Source organism: Solanum lycopersicum, chromosome 3 (assembly GCF_036512215.1).
Source record: "Solanum lycopersicum chromosome 3, SLM_r2.1".
NCBI lineage: Eukaryota > Viridiplantae > Streptophyta > Magnoliopsida > Solanales > Solanaceae > Solanum > Solanum lycopersicum.
This window is the reverse complement of record NC_090802.1, coordinates 60,311,123-60,333,485: the sequence shown is the minus strand read 5'-3', so window position 1 is coordinate 60,333,485 and position 22,363 is coordinate 60,311,123. Positions and strand designations below refer to the sequence as shown.

At 34.1% G+C, this 22,363-nt stretch overlaps 2 protein-coding genes across 2 annotated transcripts; both read left to right on the top strand.

The window, feature by feature from the left end:
* The first annotated feature begins 3,322 nt into the window (after window positions 1–3,322).
* On the top strand, window positions 3,323–8,022 carry LOC101268561 (pentatricopeptide repeat-containing protein At1g74750-like). Its single transcript, XM_004236134.5, has 2 exons — window positions 3,323–3,513; window positions 5,031–8,022. The coding sequence occupies exon 2, from the start codon at window positions 5,034–5,036 to the stop codon at window positions 7,626–7,628; it is 2,595 nt and encodes an 864-aa protein (XP_004236182.1). The 5' UTR covers window positions 3,323–3,513; window positions 5,031–5,033; the 3' UTR covers window positions 7,629–8,022.
* Window positions 8,023–11,113: 3,091 nt separating this feature from the next.
* Window positions 11,114–20,472, top strand: LOC101250879 (uncharacterized). The gene is made up of 17 exons (XM_010320659.4): window positions 11,114–11,362; window positions 11,522–14,209; window positions 14,300–14,428; window positions 14,570–14,761; window positions 14,832–14,884; window positions 14,988–15,261; window positions 15,444–15,513; window positions 15,646–15,801; window positions 16,685–16,798; window positions 17,250–17,419; window positions 17,538–17,750; window positions 17,852–18,127; window positions 18,244–18,391; window positions 18,501–18,634; window positions 19,471–19,557; window positions 19,644–19,748; window positions 19,856–20,472. The coding sequence occupies exons 2-16, from the start codon at window positions 11,531–11,533 to the stop codon at window positions 19,728–19,730; spliced, it is 4,782 nt and encodes a 1,593-aa protein (XP_010318961.1). The 5' UTR covers window positions 11,114–11,362; window positions 11,522–11,530; the 3' UTR covers window positions 19,731–19,748; window positions 19,856–20,472.
* The last annotated feature ends 1,891 nt before the right edge of the window (window positions 20,473–22,363 follow it).

The following is a 22,363-nucleotide window of genomic DNA, read 5'->3' as shown; positions in this document are numbered from 1 at the left end:
AAGGGTTTTGAAATTTTTTATCATGTATCAGTGATTAATTTCAATAACTGCGCCATCAAGTGTGCTTGCTGATACATTTTGAATCAGTGTGTATAGTGTTTTAGACGATGCATTGATACATGAATTTGTTGTGTATCATAATGTTTTCTATGTATCATAAGGTTTTGAAAATTGTTATAATGTATCATTCAATAAGTTTAATAACTGCGTCATCAATTGTGCTTGATGATATATATAGAATCAGTGTGTATAGTGTCTGATACATGTATTAGATATGTATCACATGTTTGCTACCTTTTTCCAGAAAAAAAATCTTCTTTCTTCAAAACCTCGTTTTTAAGCTTCATCGGACAGGAGTTACCTTCTACAATGTAACGAATTTCAATTTCTTTCCTTGATACATCAATATCCAACTCGGCTGCAATTGCTGCTTTGAGATTAGAAAACGAAATTGAATCTCCAACAACGATTCCGTCGATTTTGTAACTTTCATATTGCAATTCGTTCACCCAAATTCCGGAATGTCTCATCAAAATTGATGTATTCATCATGAAACATCCACAATAACAACAATAAAATTACTGTAGTTCGAAATTTAATAGGATGTTCATAAAAATGTATTCAAAATAGATGATATAATCTTTGATTTTCAAAATTTGAAATTAATATCCAATTACGTGCTGATTTAATGCAGATTAATGATCTGTTACCGTAAATTAAGCTGTTTTAGTTAACAAGTTTAAATGTACCTTTTTTTCCTCATTTTTTTCTTAACAGTTTTAACTTACCATGTATCATTTACCATGTATCACTAGAGTCTAAATTATCACGGCACAACAATTTTAAGGAATTTTTAATAAATACTAAATTTAACGGGACAAAATATAATTATTAAATTATATTATGAGACTTCTTAAATTTTTACAAATTAAAAGCACCCCATCAAGTTCTATCTTGTAAATATTCCTTATATGCTACTGGATATTATTTACTTAATATTACTTCTAAAAATATGTAGTAGTAATTGGTAATACTTAACTGTTGCATTTATAAATGTTATTACTCCTCAGTTTCATTTTACTTGACAAAATATATTTCTAAATAAATTGTTTATTAGGAGCTTATTTTTTCTAAATTATCCTTATTAATTATGTTACAAAAAATTAAGTTTGTCTAGTATAGTGTTCCCGTTTGACCACAAATTTCCCAAATAATATTTGGAAAAAAATTGACAAATAATGTTTGTCCATACAATTTATTATTATTTGGCAAATATTTCAAATTTTCAAATAGTAGTTTTTTTTAGTATTTGGGCCAAATCTCATTATTTGAGATCTTTTAAAAATTAAAATCTTTATCCCAAATTTTTATCTTTTATTAAAATACCCTCTATAGTAGTTGTTTGCGTTGTATTACATAATTTTTTTACGTGAACACCAAAATGGTGATCAAATGTTTAGTGAATATTAAATAATGATATGATTGTTGATGAAAATGATGAAAAATTAGCTCAAGGTAACAAAGTTATGTGCTTCGTCAACTTCACGATGTATGGAATGATACTTGTTGCACTCACTCCAAATTACCACATTACTCTAGTATCATGAACACCATTTGTTATTGTTGTAACGAACATCCAATTGACTTGTAATACAAACTTATAGTTAGTTTTGATAGTTTTTAAAATTTATGGGTATAAATCTTATTTTTCTAAAAAGGTGAAATATATTTCCCAAATTTTACGGCCAAACACATGGTGAAATTTCACTTAAATAATATTTGCCAAGAATATTTAAACATTTATGACCAAACACTAGCTTAACAGAGCACTAAAAGAGGTTTAAGCTATGCCAATATTTTATTAAACTCTTGAGGGACCATTAGAAGAGTCTATATATTTCTGGAATTTGGTATTAGTCATAACTAATGTTTGATTTTAACTAATTTTGAGGTTAGTCCCTAGAGGATTAGCTAATGGACATGAGCTTTGAATGCTGATTAAACTAATTATTTATGTTTTTGTTTAATCCTTCGATTCAATAAAAGGGTACATATCATTTTTTCTATCCCTTTAAACTATTAACAAATCAAAGTGTACTCTATAAATACCCAATGCTTCATTGTTGTTCAACTCATATTATAATACTTTAATGACAATAACTTTAGAAGTATGTTATATATACAAGTGTATACAACCTGCTATTTCAATTATTTCCTTAGTCTTTTAGTTATTTATTGCATTTTATTTCGCATATTTTTTTTGAGAAAATTCTGATAAGGAACTTTGATCATTTTATCGAAGTTTTATTTGTATCGCTTCATAATTATGGTGCTTACAGTATTCAGAAATAATTGCTGAAATAAAATAAATAAAATAATTTTTTTTTTTTGTAAATTTCTAAAATGATAAATAATTTGAGGTGGAAAGACTAGTAAATATCACCTATATAAATTCTCTTGGTTCTTCAATTGTACCCTCTGTTTTACGAATTAATTTTTAAATCTTATGATTTTTTTTTCTCGTATGATTTAATCTACCCCATATCGTTTCAACATCTTTATTTATCATAATAATTTCATATTCATGTATTGACACAATGCATTGACCGTTTCTTACAAGGTATTTGGGTCCAAAGAGAACAAAATCAAAAGTTATGGGTTGAAAATAGAACACATGAGCATTAAGCAGGGCCAGAAGAGCAAAACGAAGATGTTATTTGTTAATAAAATAATTTACCGCTTTTGACCTTACAGACTTTCTTGAAGGCCAAGACATGTTTCGTAAGCAGTGTCATATCACAAAATCACGGCAACTCAATTTTACCTTTTTTTATATAAAAAATAAATAAATATAATTTTTAATTTAACTTTAATGTATAATAATATAATATATATTTTAGACTAAGCAATCCCTTGAAAGATTAGTTTTTCGACTCAATAATCCTTAATATGACGGAAAAAGTTTAATCGAAAAATCTGAGTAGCTAATAAAATAAAAATAGAATTATGAGAGTAAGAAAAAAATCGTTTGTCAATTCGTATTAATAAAAAAAGACAACATACTAATTGTTTTTTTTTCTTCAAAAACTAAGGCCTAAAAATCTAATTACCAAGTCATAATAACAAATAGAGAGAACTTCCTAGAATAATGTACTCACCAAAGTGAAATAATCAATAAATATAGGAGATTAATCCGAGTAAAGCGAAAAGATTAAAAGAAAAATAAAATAAAATGTGATATTTTGAAAGAACACGTGGATGAAATGAATATCAGAGAAAATAGCTAAAAATATCATAAAAAGTAAACTGTACAAAATAAAAAAGAGGAAAATAAATAGAGTCCTCTAACAGTCGTTTCGCCAAATTGCTTGGAAACTCAATATAAAGCTGACGCCAAAAAAGAGCCGTCTTCTTTAACCCTTTCCCTCAGCAGTATTATAATTTTTCTTCTTTTACTTTTGTTTTCCTTTTCATTCTTTTGGTGGCTCTGAAGCCGCGTCTACCAATTCCCAGGTATTCTATTCTCTCTTTCCTTTGAATTCCTTTTTTTTTTTAAAAAAATCTGTTTTTAGCTCTGAATCACTAGTCAATGATTGTGTTCCTTTAGTTGTTCTGTAATGTGAGTTGCTGTTTGATCTTACTGTTTGCTGTTGTTAGCTCTGTTTTTTCTTGAGAGAATGGTGTTGATGAATTAGAATGTGGGGTTGTTTTATTTTTGCTGAATCTGATAAAGATTGGAACTTTTCGTCCATTTTTGCTTTTCTTGAAAATGGAAGGAAAGCAAATTTATTGCAAAATTTCGTCTTATTTACCATCGATTTAGTTTACTAGTATAGAATGTATCAAATTGTTTGTTATATGCAAACATGTAGTTATTCAGACTTGTGTCATATGTTTTTGACTTCTTTAACTTTCTTTCCTTTTTCATTTTTTCCCCCAATTTATTTTTCTGGAATTTCTTCTAGTATGTGTTGTTACTTATTAAACATCCAGGACTTTCGAACACTAGATTCGAGTCGCTAGGTTGTAGTGTGCTAATTAGGGACAGTGCCTTGGTGTGTTCTTGTTAAACGAACATGAATCTGTATGTGTTTGCGCATATTTGTCTTTTGTCTATGGTTTTCTGAAGTAGCTTTTGAATATTATATTTAGTTTTCTGAAAATGATTTTAATTGATAAATCTGTTAAGGGGTTGTTGAAGTTTCTTAAGGTTCTTTGAGTTCAATCCTCTTGTGCTTTTCGGTAAAAAAGAAGAAGATGTGCTCGAGGTTGTTAACATACTACAAGCCTATGATGGTGTAAGTTTAGCTCATCATTGACTCATAGTGCTGTGGTTGAGCATTCTTTTTTTCTAGTACCTATCCTGTAATTATTATTAGTAGGTCATAATTGTGGAGCTTCCCAACTCTATTGTTAGTCCTAGATATTATGACTTTCTGTATTTCAACCTCTCTATCTTTTGTCTTCCCCTTGGAAGTTACAACTGCAATCATGCTGGTCATGCTCGACAATAAGAAGAGGCGTTCCTCTGGTTAGTGAGTGGAATATGTGATGATTAGTGTTGTGACGCCTTTGATGGGTGATGAATACTGATATAGTCTAGTCATGTATATGAGTCAATGATTGCTGTTGTGGACATGCTTATTTGAGATTTTATGATGACATAGTCTACTAAGCCAAGTGTCCGAGTGATAATTTATCATGTACCATTAACTAAAGTAGGCAACCAAGAAATAGTCATAGGAGTTGAACGATATTTCCAAAAAAAGTCGTCAATTTATGAATTTCATGTAGAAACACAAGTTAATATGCAGCATTGGTTGAATGCATACTTTTGCCTTGTATTGCACTTCGCTGTGCCATGATGGACACTTGACTGGCTGAGCAAATAATTTGGTGATTCCTAATTCATTTGTGACTTGCTTTGCTGCCTTGAAGATCCTGAAGCATCTTTTGGCATTTTCATTATATTTCAATCATGTTTAAGGTCTAAAAACTTTTTTCCCTGGCTTTTACAATTTAACTTGCAGACTATGCTTCGGGCAAAGCAGCTCGGCACACTCTCCCAGTCAGCTAGGTCTTTTTTTCTAGGTGGATCACGATGTAGTGCAGGAGATGGAAGTTCCTGCACTTGTTCAGAAGATGAAACTTGTATTTCCAAAAGGCTGCAGACTAAAAATGACGTTCGACATCCACAAATATCATCCAACTTAGTGTCAAAATCCTCTGTAGGAGTTGGTGCCTTATTATCTGGAGATGCTGTAAAGGTTGTGACCTCGAAAAAAAATGAGAGTTTAGACTCTCCAGTTTCTAGGCCACAGGCCGTACCTGTATCTACCTTGTCTGGGCGGGTAGACTCTGTTAAATATGGTAACATTGACGCCGAGATAACTGTACAGTCCTCACCTCCCATCTCAGACCAGTTTGTCAGGGCAGGTATTGCAGCAGTCAGTTTTTTATCTGATGTGGTTAACTATAAGATACCTATGTTAGATGGAAGCAAAGTGCTTAGCTCATCCAACAACTGTATGGTGGATCATACAAAGCCTGTATCCAATGTGAGACCATCAAATATAAATACCTCCAGAAATGACAAACTTCAAGGAAAAGCTTCTACTGATACACCTGTAACGTCAACCCTTGCACATAATTCGAATTACACAAAAAACAAAGGTGATAAAAGTAATTCAGTCAGAGGCAGGAATCCTGTTTCGAACAGTTCTGTTGGGAAAGTGGAGAGCCATGGTGTTATCCCAGATTCTCGTGACCGAAGGAAGACAATGCCTCCAAAGCCCAGAACATATCCAAATCGTAACATGACAAATGTGCGTGGCTCTGAAGGAAAGCTTAAGCATGAGATTCCTGAAGGTTTCAGCAGGCCACAACGAGCAACAAAGTTGCCAAGTGCAGGAGTAATGGTCAGGCAGTTCTCTAATAGTAGTCATGTTGTTGGAACAGTTTCTCGCATTATACAACAGTTAAATTGGAGTCCCGAGACAGAAAATGCTCTTCGTGAACTCAACTATTTATTAGATCCATACCAAGCAAACCAAGTTCTTAAGCAGATCCATGATCATGCGGTTGCTCTTGGCTTTTTCTACTGGTTGAAGCAGCAACCAGGATTTAAGCATGACGGACACACCTATACGACCATGGTTGGCATCCTGGGACGTGCTAGGCAGTTTGGGGCTATTAACAAGTTGCTTGAGCAGATGGTCAAAGATGGATGCCAACCAAATGTAGTGACATATAACCGTCTCATTCATAGTTATGGCAGAGCAAACTACTTGCGTGAAGCATTACATGTCTTTAGTCAAATGCAGGAAGCTAGAGTTGAACCTGACCGTGTAACCTATTGTACTCTTATTGACATCCATGCAAAAGCTGGTTACCTTGATGTTGCTATGGACTTGTATGAAAGGATGCAAGATGCTGGGCTCTCTCCCGACACTTTTACTTACAGTGTCATTATTAATTGCCTTGGAAAAGCAGGCCATTTAGATGCTGCGCACAAACTGTTCTGTGAGATGGTTAATCAGGGTTGTGTGCCAAACTTGGTAACCTACAACATTATGATTGCATTGCATGCAAAAGCAAGGAACTATTCTAGTGCATTACAATTATATCGAGACATGCAGAATGCTGGATTTGAGCCAGACAAGGTGACATACAGCATTGTGATGGAGGTGCTTGGCCATTGTGGCTATCTGGAGGAAGCTGAGGCAGTTTTTACTGAGATGAAAAGGAAGAATTGGGTACCTGATGAACCTGTATATGGTCTTCTAGTGGACTTATGGGGAAAGGCTGGGAATGTAGAAAAGGCTTGGAACTGGTATCATGCGATGATTAATGCAGGTTTATGCCCCAATGTGCCTACATGCAATTCTCTGCTCAGTGCTTTCCTTAGAGTTCACCGGTTGCCTGATGCGTACGACTTGCTTCAAAGCATGCTTGAATTAGGTCTGAACCCTTCTCTGCAAACTTATACCTTGCTCCTCAGCTGCTGCACAGAAGCTCAAACATCATTTGACATGTCATTTTGTTGTGAGCTGATGGCAGTCACACGTCACCCAGCACACACATTCCTTCTGACCATGCCAGCAGCAGGACCCGATGGGCAGAATGTGAGGGATCACGTGGGCAGCTTTTTGGATCTGATGCATAGTGAGGACAGAGAGAGTAAAAGGGGTCTTGTTGATTCAGTTGTTGATTTTCTGCACAAATCAGGACTCAAGGAAGAAGCTGGATCTGTCTGGGAGGTGGCAGCGGACAAGAATGTCTACCCGGATGCAGTTAGAGAAAAAAGCTCCTCATATTGGCTTATAAACCTCCATGTAATGTCAGATGGAACTGCAATCATTGCACTGTCAAGAACACTTGCCTGGTTCCGCCGACAGATGCTTATCTCTGGAATCCGTCCAAGCCGCATTGATATTGTGACAGGATGGGGCCGTAGGAGTCGTGTGACTGGATCCTCTATGGTGAGGCAAGCAGTACAGGAGTTGCTTAACATGTTTGGCTTCCCATTTCTTGCTCAGAATGGAAATTCAGGGTGCTTTGTGGGCTGTGGGGAGCCTCTCAGTAGATGGTTGGTCCAGCCTTATGTCGAGAGGATGCATTTGCTATAGTATCAAGCATAAATCACAATTTTGTCATGGAAGAGGAACTGGCTTCCTCAGGAATTAGAATGTACTTAGTTATGTGCAGCTCATATGGATTTCAGTTAGTTATCCTAATTATGTTTTTCTTACTAATCTCATATTGCAGATTCTATTTGTTTGAGTCTGACCTGTAATTGGTAGTAAGTTCGTGTCTTGTGCGTAGCAGGGCCATTTTCCCAATTCTGTTTTATTGTTGGATCACATTATTGACTATTAGATGTACTTCTGATCAACCAAAAGCAGGAAGTAGCCGCTGCACTTGGGCTTTGGTGTTTTTCCTTTCAGTTGTATTTTGTTGTGCTTTACTTGTCCCAACTCTCAAGGCTGGATGATCGTTTATAAGAAATGTGTTTGTGTAAAACTCTTCTTTGATGCAGCTTGTGTCATGTAGATGCAGAACTCACTACTAGGCCATTGTGATTTGACTTCCATGGCTCATAACTCCCCTTGGTGCTCACTGAGAATGAAAAACAACTTCTTTTATGGGCAAATTCTGAATCTATAGTTTGATTCAGGATGATCATTAGTTTGATTATGACTCCTATTAATTTATATGTAAATGTTTTACGTGTAACTTTAGTGAGTTGAAAATACCAACACGAGAAAAGAATGTATAGTTGAGTAAATTTTTGAGTTAAAATTTAAAGTCGAGTGATTTTCTAAAAAAAAGAGAGTATATACTTGAGTAAGATATTAGCTCGAGCAATAAAAGTGAACAACGTATAAAAGACAAGATAAAATGTTATGTGAGTTATGGATAAGGCATAATTCCTAGAATATTCTGCATGTCTATTTTATTACTTCTTTCGTTTCATTTCATGTGACATCATTTGACCATTTAAGAAATAAATGAAGACCAAATTACTCTTTTAAAAAAGTCAGAAAGTAAATTCACTTTTTTTTGGTCATAAATATAATGAAATATTATCTTTAAAATTAAGTTAAACCAACGGGATAGAAAAGGAATTATATATTTAAATACTTATTACTACCTAAGGAGAAATAATATTTTTTTTGGGACCGATAAAAAAAAAAAAATCTAACATAAAATGGAGTATTAGACTACCAATTTCTTTGTCAGATGATTTGGGTTTTTTGTTTTTCTCTAGCTGGACAAAGTCGAAAAAGCAACTACTAGTAAGTCTCCTCTTTTTGTGTCATTGCTGAAAGATGCAAATATATATTTTATTTTAATCCATAAAAGATATAATAAATCCATAAGAAAGTAAAATCCATTACTTATTCATTCACGAAAGAGAATAATAAAAGAAAATATGAAATACATTATGTTCACTCTTTGCTTCTTTTAAATCTAGTTTATTAATTTAAGTTTATTAGCTAGCTATTTCATAATAGTTTAAACAATAAACTTTACATTATTTCTAGAGAATTTGAGATCAAAAGAAAGAACGATTATGTCAAAATCTTAAGAACCACATTTTTCTTTTAAAGCTTACTAGGAAAGTTTCAGATCAACATATTTTATTCCTAAGAAAATTCATGTTCACACTGTATTGTAATACCATTTTCAATTCGCATCAATTTTTACATCAAATTCTATATTTGATGTAAAATTTAGTGTTTTTAACTTTTAATCCATATTAATTTTTACATCGAATTTGGTGTGTGAATAGTGTTATACTAAATTTGGTGTAATAATATTCTTCATTATAATTTACTTTTTGAATATTTCAATATTATTTTATCATATAAACTTTTAATTAAATATTATATAAATTGTTTATTTTAATTGAATCTCTTGTATATTTAATTATTTTATGTAGTAAGATATAAATTTAATTTTTTTTATAAATTGATTTTTCTGACTTCTTAAAAAAAAATTATGTTAATTCTACTATAAATTATAACGGAATATAACTGCAATTACAGAAAAATTTACCCGCGGGTGTTTACATCAAACTAATTTAATTTTCATTATTATGTGATTTAATAAAGTAAAACAAATACTAATTAATTAAGGTTAAATAAAATGAACTATAAATTTAGACACATGTCATGCATGTATTGGATTTGTGTAAACACCCCTGCAAGTAACCTTCACAAAATTTAGAAATGCAAACATATAAATTTTTAAATAAATAATATGATATACTTAAAAATAACTGAAACTAATAAACATTCAACAAAGTAGTAATTGACATTCACTATAAATTACTCCCTCCGTTCAGAATTATTTGTTATGTTGCGCTTATCGAAAGTCAATTTGAATAATTTTTAAAGGTAAATTAGATCACATTAATTCGATATTTTAAACAAAAAAATAAATATTCTAAAACTACATGAAAAGTACTATAAATTACAATTTTTTTTACATATTTATATGATGAAAAAATACATTTTAAAATGTTAGTAAAAGTTTTTATAGTTTGACTCTAAAAATAAAAATCATGACAAATAATTTCGAACTGAAGGAGTATATATGGTAAATTTTTTAGAAAGAATTATGAATAGGAAAATAAAAATGAAATAAGAAATAATATGACAATAATGAAGAGAGAGAGAAATATTTCTTTTTGATGTAAGTGTATTTGAGTTGATAAGACCAAAAATACTGATGACACAAAATTTAGTGTAAAATTTGATGTTTGGGTTGGAGATGCCCTTTTAAATATGAAATAAGGCAAATGTAGATCGTTAAAGCTCACTAAATTAATACTTGGTTAATTTATAATCTCTATAAGATAATAATTTGCTCTGGTTCCGGCTTGGGCCAATGGAAAATATCACTCATTTCGATAAGATTATATATTTTTAGAAAATCCCTATATAAATATATGGTTCTATTAATATTATTATAAATTAATAACTTTTAAAAGTACAAATATATCTAAGACAATTTAGTGAAATATGATTCTATTATATTTAATTTTTATTAAAATTTAAATATAGTTGAAGCCCATCTCTAACTTTTCTTATTGCATTCGAAAGTTTTGATGTTGTCTTTTCTAGTGGCACCATAAATTGTGAAGAGTTTCTAAATGTGATAAGTGTTTGATTACGCGTAACTGGTTTCAAAAGTATTGTATCATCTTCAACTTTATCATCAATATTATTTTTCCAATAATATCCATAAATTGTTCTAAGATTTGGACCTCTGGACATATATAAAATTTTCACCGGTTCATAGGTTATTAACGTCTATTTTATTGTGATAGGAGATTAGTTTCATGACATCAAATGAATGAATGATGTTTTCACTCTTTCAAATTCTTTGAGATGTCATCCTAAAATATTTTTTTCGATGTTGAAACACTTTTTCAATTAATAATATTAGTTTATCAATTAAATAATATTTTTATAAAATAATAATATTTTAGTATCCCGCTTATATTAATTTAAAAAGATTTTACTGTATTTAAATAATTAATATAGTTGACCAAATAGACCCTTCTCATAATTAAATTAAAATATTTTCATAGAAAGATTTATTTGCCATAATCCATACTGGCAAGTAATAAATAACAAAATCTCCATTTTCTCCTCATTCCAACAAAGACTGAAAAGTTGCTGAACTTCCCAGTCCTCGCCCCTCACGCTGCTTAAATCCCCTCTTCTTCCCCTTTTTGTTCGTTAGTAGTATACAGAAACAGAGATACTCTCTCACTCTCTACTTCATCGCCGGTAGATAGCTAATTCTCATTCCGTTTCCGACGTACCGCTCACGTTCTTGTGCTTCACCAGTAAGTTTCTCTTCTTTTGTCGCTTTCTGTTTTGTATACATTTACATATATCTGTTCAATTTGAGATACGAATTTTGTATAGATAGATGGATATATAGGCCTTGTTATACTTGTTTAGCCACACGAGATACATTTATGCATACGATTGACTTGTTATAGAATACATTGATGGTGCACAAGAGGCGGACAGTCGCTCCTCGTCCCAAACACTCGGCTGCCACCGAAGATGCGGCGATTCCGTTGCTTGAATCGGACCTAAACCTAGTTTCAGTATGTCCATCAGTTCAGAAGAAAATTTCGAGAAAAAATGACACTTCGGCTGTTGTTGAAGGTGAAAAGAATGCCTTATCACCTTCAATAAAGCTTGAATGTGAGCGTGCCCTAACATCCCTGCGCAAGGGTAACCATACCAAAGCCCTAAGATTGATTAAGGAATTGGCAAGCAAGCATGAAAACTCGCCTCATGCACCTCTTATTCATCGTGTCGAGGGCTCTGTTTATGCTAAAATGGCCTCCATGATTGATGATCCCAATGCTAAACATAGACATTTGAAGAATGCCATTGAGAGTGCTAGGAAAGCTGTATCGCTGTCTCCAAATTCAATTGAGTTTGCATATTTCTATGCTAGTTTGTTGTATGAGGCTGCAAATGAGGGGAAGGAATATGAGGAAGTTGTGCAGGAGTGTGAAAGGGCATTGGCAATTGAAAACCCCATAGATCCTGCAAAACAGAACTTACAGGAGGAAAGTCAACAGAAGGATGATACTCCTAATGCTCGGATTGACCATGTAAGGATTGAACTCCAAAGTTTAATTCAGAAGTCGAACTTTGCATCCATTTCTGCTTGGGTGAATCAACTAGGCAATGGTCAGGAAAAAATTAGGTTAATCCCGATTAGGAGGGTGCCAGAGGACCCAATGGAGATGAGGTTGGTTCAAGCAAGAGGGCCAACTGAGATTAAAAAGGTGACTAAAACGTCTGAAGAGAGGAGGAAAGAGATTGAGGTCCGAGTCGCTGCTGCAAGGCTGTTGCAAAAGACGTCTGAAACAGTCCAAACGCACAATGATGGAGATAAAGCTCTGGATCTGACAACAGGATCAGCACAGAGAATTGGTGAGAGGAGGAAAAGCGGAAATGCAAGGAAAAATTCGTCTTCCACAGAGAGAAGGGATTGGGTGCAGTCATATTGGAACTCCTTGACTTTGGATAAGAAGAGAGAGTTTCTTAGAATTAAAATTTCAGATCTTAAGGCTCATTTAAGTGCGTCAAAAGACGGATTGGCTATTGAAGTGCTATCTGAGGCTCTATCATTTTATGAAACCAATAAAGATTGGAAGTTTTGGACATGTTATCGCTGCAACGAAAAATTTACTGACTCTGTATCACACAACTATCATGTCGTGCATGAGCACTTTGGAACTTTGCATCCTAAATTGCAGTCCGTATTGCCTCAGAATGTGGAGAACGAGTGGGCTGAGATGCTTCTGAACTGTTCCTGGGAACCCTTAGATGGTTGTGCGGCTGCAAAGATGCTTGATAAACAATCAAGATATCAAGAACAGGGTTTCCTTGATGAGAAGCACCAAAGAGATGAAACAGAAGAGTCTAAGTATGGATTTTCTGAGGTTTTCTGCAATGAAGACAGATTAGATTCATCAGCTAGAAATAGGAAATTTGGAGACATACCTAATGGTGATACGATTGAAAGCAGAGTACATGATAAGATCTCAGACATGGAGTTGATGGATTCTGATAGGAATTATGGTACTAAGAATGGTTTCCTTCCCGACAAGTGGCCACTATCTGATGATCCCGACCGAGCAAATCTTCTTGAAAGAATTTCTGCTGTATTCCAGACGCTTATTGAAAGTAAATATCTTGCTTCAAGTCACCTCAGCAAGGTTATTGATTTTGCGGTGGAACAGCTTCAGGGTCTTGCTTTTGGCTCTCAGCTTCTTAGCTACAATGTTGATCAAACTCCCTTATGCATATGCTTTCTAGGTGCCCAGGAACTAAAAACTGTGCTAAAGTTTCTGCAAGATCTTTCATATTCTTGTGGCTTAGGTAGGTTTTCCGAGAAAACTAATTCTCGAGATGGAGCAAGCAATGCTAGTCAAGGATTTGACGATCTGGAGAAATTAATTGTCAGTGAAGATGGTTCATGTTTATTGTTTGATGAGCGTTTCCTGCCGTTCAATCTTGCTCGAAGCTCATGTCCAGATATAATTTCTATTGACAGAACTGCTTATGTTTTGTCTAGTAATCAGTACCAAGATGGAGCTGAACTTGATCCAGAGGCATTGTTGTCCTGGATATTCACCGGTCCATCAAGTGTAGAACATTTGGCATCCTGGACATGTGCAAGAGAAGAGAAAGCCCAACAAGATGAGATTTTTCGTTTTCTTGAGCTTGAGAAGGAGTTTTATGACCTGCAATGTTTATGTGAGAGAAAAATTGAACATTTAAATTATGAGGTAGCACTGCTGGCAATTGAAGAAATTTGTTTAAAAGAGGGTAGGAGAAGAGATCATGCAACTGAAATTGTCGGACAAAGTTATGATTCTCTTTTGCGGAAGCGGCGAGAAGATCTCATAGAAAGTGACAATGATGTTACAGTTATCGGTTATAGGTTTGAGTTGAATGCTATATCAAATGTTCTGAAGGAAGCAGAGTCTCTCAGTGTCAATCGAATTAGTTTTGAGGAAACTTATAGTGGTGGAACATCTCAACTATGTGACATCAAATCTAGTAAAGAGGATGACTGGAGACTGAAGGACTACCTTCATCAAGTGGACTCTTGTGTGGAAGTTGCAATACAGAGACAGAAGGAACGTGTCTCCATTGAGGTTGGTGAATCAGCTATGGTTTAATGCTGTATTATTATTTTTTCTGTTTTTGGTTTAATCGTTTCCTTTTCTACAATATCTTGAATTCAGCTGAGTAAATTAGATGCTCGAATCATGCGAGTAGTTGCTGGGATGCAGCAGCTAAGAGTAGAGCTTGAGCATGCATGTGCCCAGGATTACCGGAGGATTTTAGTGACTCTGTTGAAATCATATATCCGGGTGCGTACTTAGCATCTACTTTTGTGATAGTTCAATTATTGCTTCTGGGATCTTTTACTGCTATTTCTCTTTTCCTTCATACTACCATTTACCTCTGTTGTACTATTCTTTTATGATGATGATGGTCTTTTCTTTCTTCAGGCACATCTGGAGGATCTGGCTGAGAAGGATGCTACCAAGAAGTCTGATGCTGCCAGTGAAGCACTTTTGGCTGAACTTGCTCATGATTCCAAGAAAAGTTCTCGTCGAGGCAATGGTTGTTCTAAGCATACACATGAAAAGATGAAAGATAAGAAAAAAAGCAAAGAGTATCGGAAAGCCAAGGGTTCCAAGGTTAGACGTTGTCTGATGCAAATGTTAGCGTGTTTGACTTGAAAAGTAATCAGTTGACTCTTATTTGCAGCCTGCTAGTGGAAACAAACTGCCTTTGCTTCATCATCGGACTATGGAAGATGTGTATGTATTTTCCCAAACAAATGCTTTCTCCATAAGCTTGAATCTCCATGTTATGTAGAATCATGATTATCTTTAATATCAACAAATAACTTTGCTGTTGCAGCTCATTTGCAGATGGAGAGAATCAAGGTGATGAAACTGCTGAAAATGGTGATTCCTTGAAAGAACAGGAGTATAGACGTACTATTGAACTTGAAGCTGAGGAAAGAAAGCTTGAAGAAACTTTGGAATATCAAAGACAAATGGAGAATGACGCTAAACTGAAGCATCTGTCCGAGAAGAGAACAACAAAAACATGTTTAGGGAGTATTGATGCAGTTATGAAGTCTGATACTTGCTCAAAGTGCAGTGATGAGCAATTGAAGAGTAGTAAGAAGGTCAATACTCTTATGCTTGGATACTCCTATTTCTGCGGGAGTTTTCCCATTCTATTCTGTAGAAGGGAAGTCATTAAATGTTGATGGTGTTACTTTTGAATGATATGTTTCTCTAAATTTTAGACTGAACTAGTCATCAATTGTAAACATATCTCATGCAAATTTTGGAATGCTTAATGTAGATAAACATATTTCCGGACAGTTCACGAAGTCTTTCAAAAATCAGTGCTGAAGGAATGACACACAGAACTGGTATGGCCTTTGTTTCAATGTCAGAGAAGTTTTTTTGCTAGCTAAATAAATCCCTTGGCGATACAGTGCCAGTGACTGTCTCACCTGATTATGTACTCTACCATTGCTCTTATTCATGACTGTCAAATGAAGTAAGTCTGGATGAGAGTACTCTGGTATCTACTCGACGCTCTGGAAGGAGAGCATCCCAGAACGATTCTAAGCTTATTGATGGGAATTTTCAATCTGCTTCTGATGAAAAGGAAAATACTGAAGTTGGTGAACCAAGAGCTCTGCATTCTTCACATGGTGAGTTGCAATTGTTTGCTTAACTATCCTGTAGTGCCTTGATTGGCTAGCACTGAAGAAATACCAGCATTTTCTAATTTATATTCTTTTTGGCCTTATTTTATTATGTATACTGTATTTTTTTGCGAATTTTTCGTGTGAATATTTGTCTCACCTGCTATCTTGGGCAGAAGCTGGTGGATTCCTAACGAGCAATATATCCATGTCTAGTTGTAGTGTTTTCTCTATGAGACAACCAGATCCAAGCCCTGAGGAAGGAGGAACCAAATGATAGAAGTTGAAATACACGTTATATTTCAGGAGCATTCTTATTTTTATTAGTTGGAGTATATTGGCTATTATTAACAGTTGTATGGATGTCTAAAGCTGTCACTTGCTAGTTGATCTGAAGAGATCAAAGCTTTGTGTTGCTTTCGTTTTGATAACCGTATATTTGTATTTGCATTTTTGAGACAAAGAAATTACCATCAAGTTAGTCCTTGATGAACCTCGTCTTTTTCCATTTCGTCAGAGGTTTAGAGGAGCAATTTGTTTTTCTTTCACTGATATCACAGTGAAGCTTTAGTATTGTGTAGTTATATCTTCAAGCTGGCATGCTTATATATCTAAACAGTGGGACAAAGTTTGATCCAATTGTATCTTCTATTGACAAAAGAAAATTGTGGAATTACGAGTCAATTTGGAGCCAATTAAAAATTAGCTCCTATTCCCTTTTACTTTCTCCACCTTTACCCAAGAAATGAAAAGCCAAGCTGCTGGGCAACGATAGCTGTTTTTCCTTATCCTTGTAGTTTTGTTATTTATGTTACCTTGTGAATTCTGTTTATAAATAATCAAATACGATGCCTTCTCTGAGTTGATCTACCTTTGATATCAATACTAGGAAATAGTGTTCCAGCAGACAGTGGAACAAAGACATTGAGACAGCTACATGTGGAGTATGATGATGAAGAGAGGTTCCGAGCTGACCTTCAGAAGGCCGTTCGGCAAAGCCTTGGTGTGCACATTTATCTTTCTTTTTCTGTCACTGACTCTCCTAAAGTGCTTATAGTTTAGGCGGCTCTGTAGATTGTTTACCACTTGTAAAAGTAATCAGAATAAATGCCTGATGTACCTTCTATTTTTCATTATGTACTGTCAGTGTAAAATCTTCTAGAAATATTAATATAAAGTGTAAAATATTCTGAAAATGTTATGATTTTCGATGAAGAAAATGACATGCTATGGGCAGAGAACTGTTTGTTTATATTTCCTTCAGTTGGCTTGAAAATTTTAACAACCTCAATGTGTGCCTCTCTTGCTAGCTGAGATCTCATTCAAACTTATTGAAGCTGTTTTACTGTAGTTGGAGTCTGCTCAAGTATAGAGTAGTAATTTAATTGTTCCTCACTTGTTCTAGTGTTCTGCCCTCATTCTCATTCTTTTCTATTCCTTTTTCATAATGCTAGACATGTTCCATGCACATAAGAAGTTGCCTTTGCTGCCTAGTTCTGGGAATGAACAAAAGGTGTTCCCCAAGGCTGGGACTTTGGGCGATGTAAGTAAAATCGATGCATATGGCACTGGGCTAAAGAATGAAATTGGGGAATATAATTGCTTTCTTAATGTCATCATACAGGTTTGTGTTCACTAGGACTTATCCTTTTTTTCAATCATAGGAGTGAGTTCACTTGTACGTTCTCACTGTATTTTCACGTAATGCGTTCTCTGAGAAATATCTTCTTGTGTTTCTTTAGTCTTTGTGGCATATAAGAAGATTTCGAGATGAGTTCCTGAGAACATCATCCGAACATGTTCATGTTGGTGATCCATGTGTGATATGTGCTTTGTACGACATATTTACTGCTTTGAGCACTCCTTCAACAGAAACGTGCAGAAAGACAGTTGATCCAACTTCTTTGAGAATTTCCCTCAGCAACCTATATCCTGATAGTAATTTTTTCCAGGAGGTAAATCCGAAACTGCATCAGCTGCCCCCATATTTTTGTAGGAGTCCACCTACTTGAAATTAATTGGCTTAAATTATAATTAACGTGGTATTGATTTACAGGGTCAGATGAATGATGCATCTGAAGTGCTGGGTGTTATATTTGATTCTCTACATCGGTCGTTTACATCAGCTTCAGGTATTTCTGGTACTGAATCTGCAGATAGTAGCTGCATGGGCACATGGGATTGTTCAAATGGTGCTTGTATTGTACATTCTCTTTTCGGGATGGACACATTCGAACAAATGGTTTGCTACAACTGTGGATTGGAGTCCCGACATCTGAAGTACACATCTTTCTTTCACAATATTAATGCCAGTGCCCTCCGTACAATCAAGGTATGTTCTTCAAAACAATTCAGTGATGACACTTTAATCTCTGTTCAGCATAGTAATCTTATGAGGTCCATCTATAAAGTATCTTCCGTTTTAAGTTTCATGTCCTCTCCATTCAGGTTGTGTGTCCAGAAAGCTCCTTTGATGCGCTTCTGAATCTTGTTGAGATGAACCATCAGTTGTCTTGTAATTCTGAGGTTGGTGGATGTGGGAAGCTTAACTACATCCATCATATTCTCTCAACTCCACCGCATGTGTTTACAACAGGTATCAATAGTCTTCTGATTTTCCTTTCTTTTTTCTGCCGTGGGTCATTTATATCTCAAGAAAACCATCACGTGGTCCTCAGTTTCCCTTTCTATTTCTTTTCCTGCAGTTTTAGGTTGGCAAAATACTTGTGAGAGTGTAGGTGACATAACAGCAACATTATCAGCTCTTTCTACTGAGGTGGACATAGGTGTACTTTATCATGGTCTAGCTCCTAAAAACAAACATCGCTTGATTTCAATGGTAAACCTTTTCCGACTCTTTTTCATCTTTTTCTGGAAAAAACAAACGTTTGATTTTACATGCTGATAGTATCCAGTATGAATTCATCACATCACTAGTATTTTCATATTCTTGGTCCCATCATTTGATTACACAATTTTTTGTGATTTTCTTGGTCCATGGCAAGTTAATTTTCTACTTCTGCTAACATTACCCAGTAAAATTTTAATTTGGAACCCATTGTGTCTAATATTCAATCATTTACGTCCTCTATCACTAGAAGTTCTTTATATTTTCTACTATCGTACAAATATCTAACAAGATTAGAGATGATAAAGAAGACTTGAGCAAATAGTTGGCCTTGCCAGCATGATACTATAAGACTTTTGATATTGTTGCTAGGGGGAAACCATCTTAACTTTGATACTGTCGTTGGTTTAAATTTTCTTCCTCTTCTTTTTTTATGATGGGGTCTGGATGTGTATGCTCCCATAAAGGTAGGGGGAAGATCAACGTACATTCTACCCTCCTCAGACCCCACTTTGTGGGATTACAACTGTGTATGTTGTTGTTGATGTCTGGACTAGCTGGCATGCCCCTCGACTATTTTATTCAGTACCTATTGTCTTCCGCAACAAAGATATCGGGTAACTTTTCCTACCAAGACTTGGGTAAATGGAAAGAAATCACCTAGATTTTTTTTGTCTCTATTAGATTTTGAACCTTGTTCTCCGAGGTTCGCACCCACTTCATTGACCACCAAAAGCACACCCTTGGTTTGGGTGTTGGTGAAGGTTTAAGTCTGATCTTGGATTTATCAAAAAAGTGGCTTAATTTATTGCTTGATATTTATTCAGGTTTGCTATTATGGGCAGCATTATTACTGTTTTGCCTACAATTGTGATCATGGGCAGTGGGTTATGTATGACGACAAAACTGTGAAGGTAAATTTTTTTTTTCATTCTTCCATTTGTCTTGTTATTATTTTAAGTTTTTTTTTTTTTGTAAATTACGTATATTTGATATTTAGGTAATTGGTGGCTGGGATGATGTTCTTGTTATGTGTGAAAGAGGGCATTTGCAACCACAAGTCCTTTTCTTTGAAGCTGTAAAGTAGTTTGACTTGGAAAAGATGGTAACTCTTTTTTGTATCTGAAGCTTCAGATAAAGTTTAGCTTATTAATCATGCTTGTTCTTGTACTGCACCAAATATGTGATCAGTGTGTATTTTCATTCATGCAGCAAACAGATTGATCTGACCTTCATGTTATGTATTGATGGAGCAAAAGAGGTCTCAAATTCATACTCTGGAAATATAGGTGTACAAACCCTAGTTGTAGTATACAAACAAGTTGTCTTGATGAAGAGAGAAAAGGAGTCACAGTTGTGTGCAGACAGTTTTCATAGATCTGTCTCATGATTGGAGGACGTCATATTATAGAAAAACAAGTATAGTTCTGGTTCCCTTGATACCTGGATATACTGTTGGCAGAAACAAGCTTTTGCATCTGCCAATTCTCTAAAAATTTTGGAATCTTACAATGAGGTGGCATGGTCGAGTATAGTAAAACATTTGCTACCAGTTGCCTGATCAGGTGGTATATTTTGATTTTAACTTCCCAATGGAAGCAAAGTACCTTGTACGTGATATTGCTTCTGTAAAATGGAAATGCTAGGATATTTGCATCTTGTATCCATTTTCAGTGTAAGTAAGTTTGTATAAATTGTCGTAGTAGTGGTAGTCTATGGTAAGTCAAATACCTCCCTTTGTGGGAAGTAAATTGAGTGCTGTAGAATTGATGGGGATTTTGTGCATGAGACGACTACAACGAAATGAAAGAAAAATTGCTACTGTTGAATGCTGATTAAGTACTTAGCCTCCTGGGTTCCCCCAAACACACACACATTTGCACTTGCTGTATCTTCTGCACTTATTCTTTTGAGTTTGTGGTGTTCAGTCATCATCGCCTCTTGCTTATTTCCTCACAAGTGAGATTTGTTTCCTCAACTGTCTCCAACTCCATGTTCTATCAGTGGAGGTGCTAAGTGTGTTAAAAAGGGGTTCAACTGAATCTCCTTTGTCGGTAATTACACTGCACAAATAGGATAAGCAAAATCAATTTTTTATCTGTGTGAATTGTTGAATTGCCTTCTTGATAGCTAAATGTATTCACTCACTATGAAGGTTTGCATTTTTTTTTTGAACCAGGTTTCCTATTTCTCTATTTGACAGCATAACTCCTCGTATAATACTGGATGCTCAAAATAGTAGATCCGTTTGTTCGTTGTGTATCATCTTAAACTTTTTGGAAGATGAATTTTTTAATTAAACTTTGAAGACACAAGTTCATTGCAATAACATCTTTTCTTGACGTATTTAAGTAAATATTCCACTCCTTCCATTAATTAATTTTACTATTTCTAGTTACTTGCGTTTATGGCCTCCATCGTTGGTCTTTCTTTTCTTTTGCTTTGATTATGGAAGTTCTTTAATTCTTTTCCCCGTATTTAAAAAGATTGATCAATTAATATTCCTTATAGTTTGAAGGATTAAGTCTAAAGACAAAAGAGAAATACATCCAAAAAGTTCATCAGATAAAAGGTTTATAATTTCCAATGCATATAAATGTTCTCTGTCAAAATCTGAATTTGGGAAGTTCTCTCTAGGAGAAAATGTATAGACATATATTACAGCATTTTTTAGTACACCAAAATTGGCTTTTATTGGAGTTATCATTTTATGATTTGAGTGTATATTTTTGGAATACCAAGTACTTTATATTTTTGCGAACTAAATTAATTACATGCATGATCAACATCTAACAATGTCTTCTTTTTTTTTATATATATATATATATATATATATAAAGATCGTCAATAATGTTGAATCTCAAAAAGAGAGATTTGAAGGACAATGTATTCAACAAAATAATAGTGCTATTATTTGAGAGCAGTTGTGTAGTTTGTACTTTGTGGACAGCAAAAAGTAAAGTGTTTGTGACAGTTATTAGAAGAGGTTTCAAAATTTTAATCTTTGTGGTTTTCAATACAGGTGGTTAACGAGCTGTTCTAAGCTTAACAAATCAATTTATTTTTAATTATACTAATCGCGAATCAAATTAATAAAATATTTTAAGCAAACTCTAAGAAAATTTTTTTAGTCAAAAAAATTACGTAACAAAAAATATTTTTGAGCTGAGTGTTTATGCTGTAATTTGGATATTTTAAATGGCAACTACATGACTTTACTTCATCGAAATAATAGTTCAATGGCAGATTAATGGACTTTGCTTTAAACCCAAAAATTTTGAAGCTTCAAAATTTTTAATGATAAATTTATTATTTTATGTTTACTCGGGGCGATATTAAAGTTTGTATAAGAAAAAGGGTACAAATTCTATATAGAAATAGAAAGAGAAAGAAGCAAAGAGTCACACATTTAAACAACAAAAATATTTCAGAATTTTAAGTTACATTACTTAAATCTTCATAATTAAATAAAGTTTCTTTTACATCAATATCTAAGATAATGTGTTTAAATCATATTACTATAACACGTTATCATGTTAAAGAAAGTCTCTCAATTTAAGTGATAATATTATTATTTTGTGAAGTTAAATACACTACGATCTATTATGAAAAAAAAAAAGTTCAAATATTTAATGTATATATTTTTTTTTTAAAAAATAACTTTATTTTTTTATTTTTTTTGAAAATACATATCAAAACTTTATTTTTATCTCAATAAAC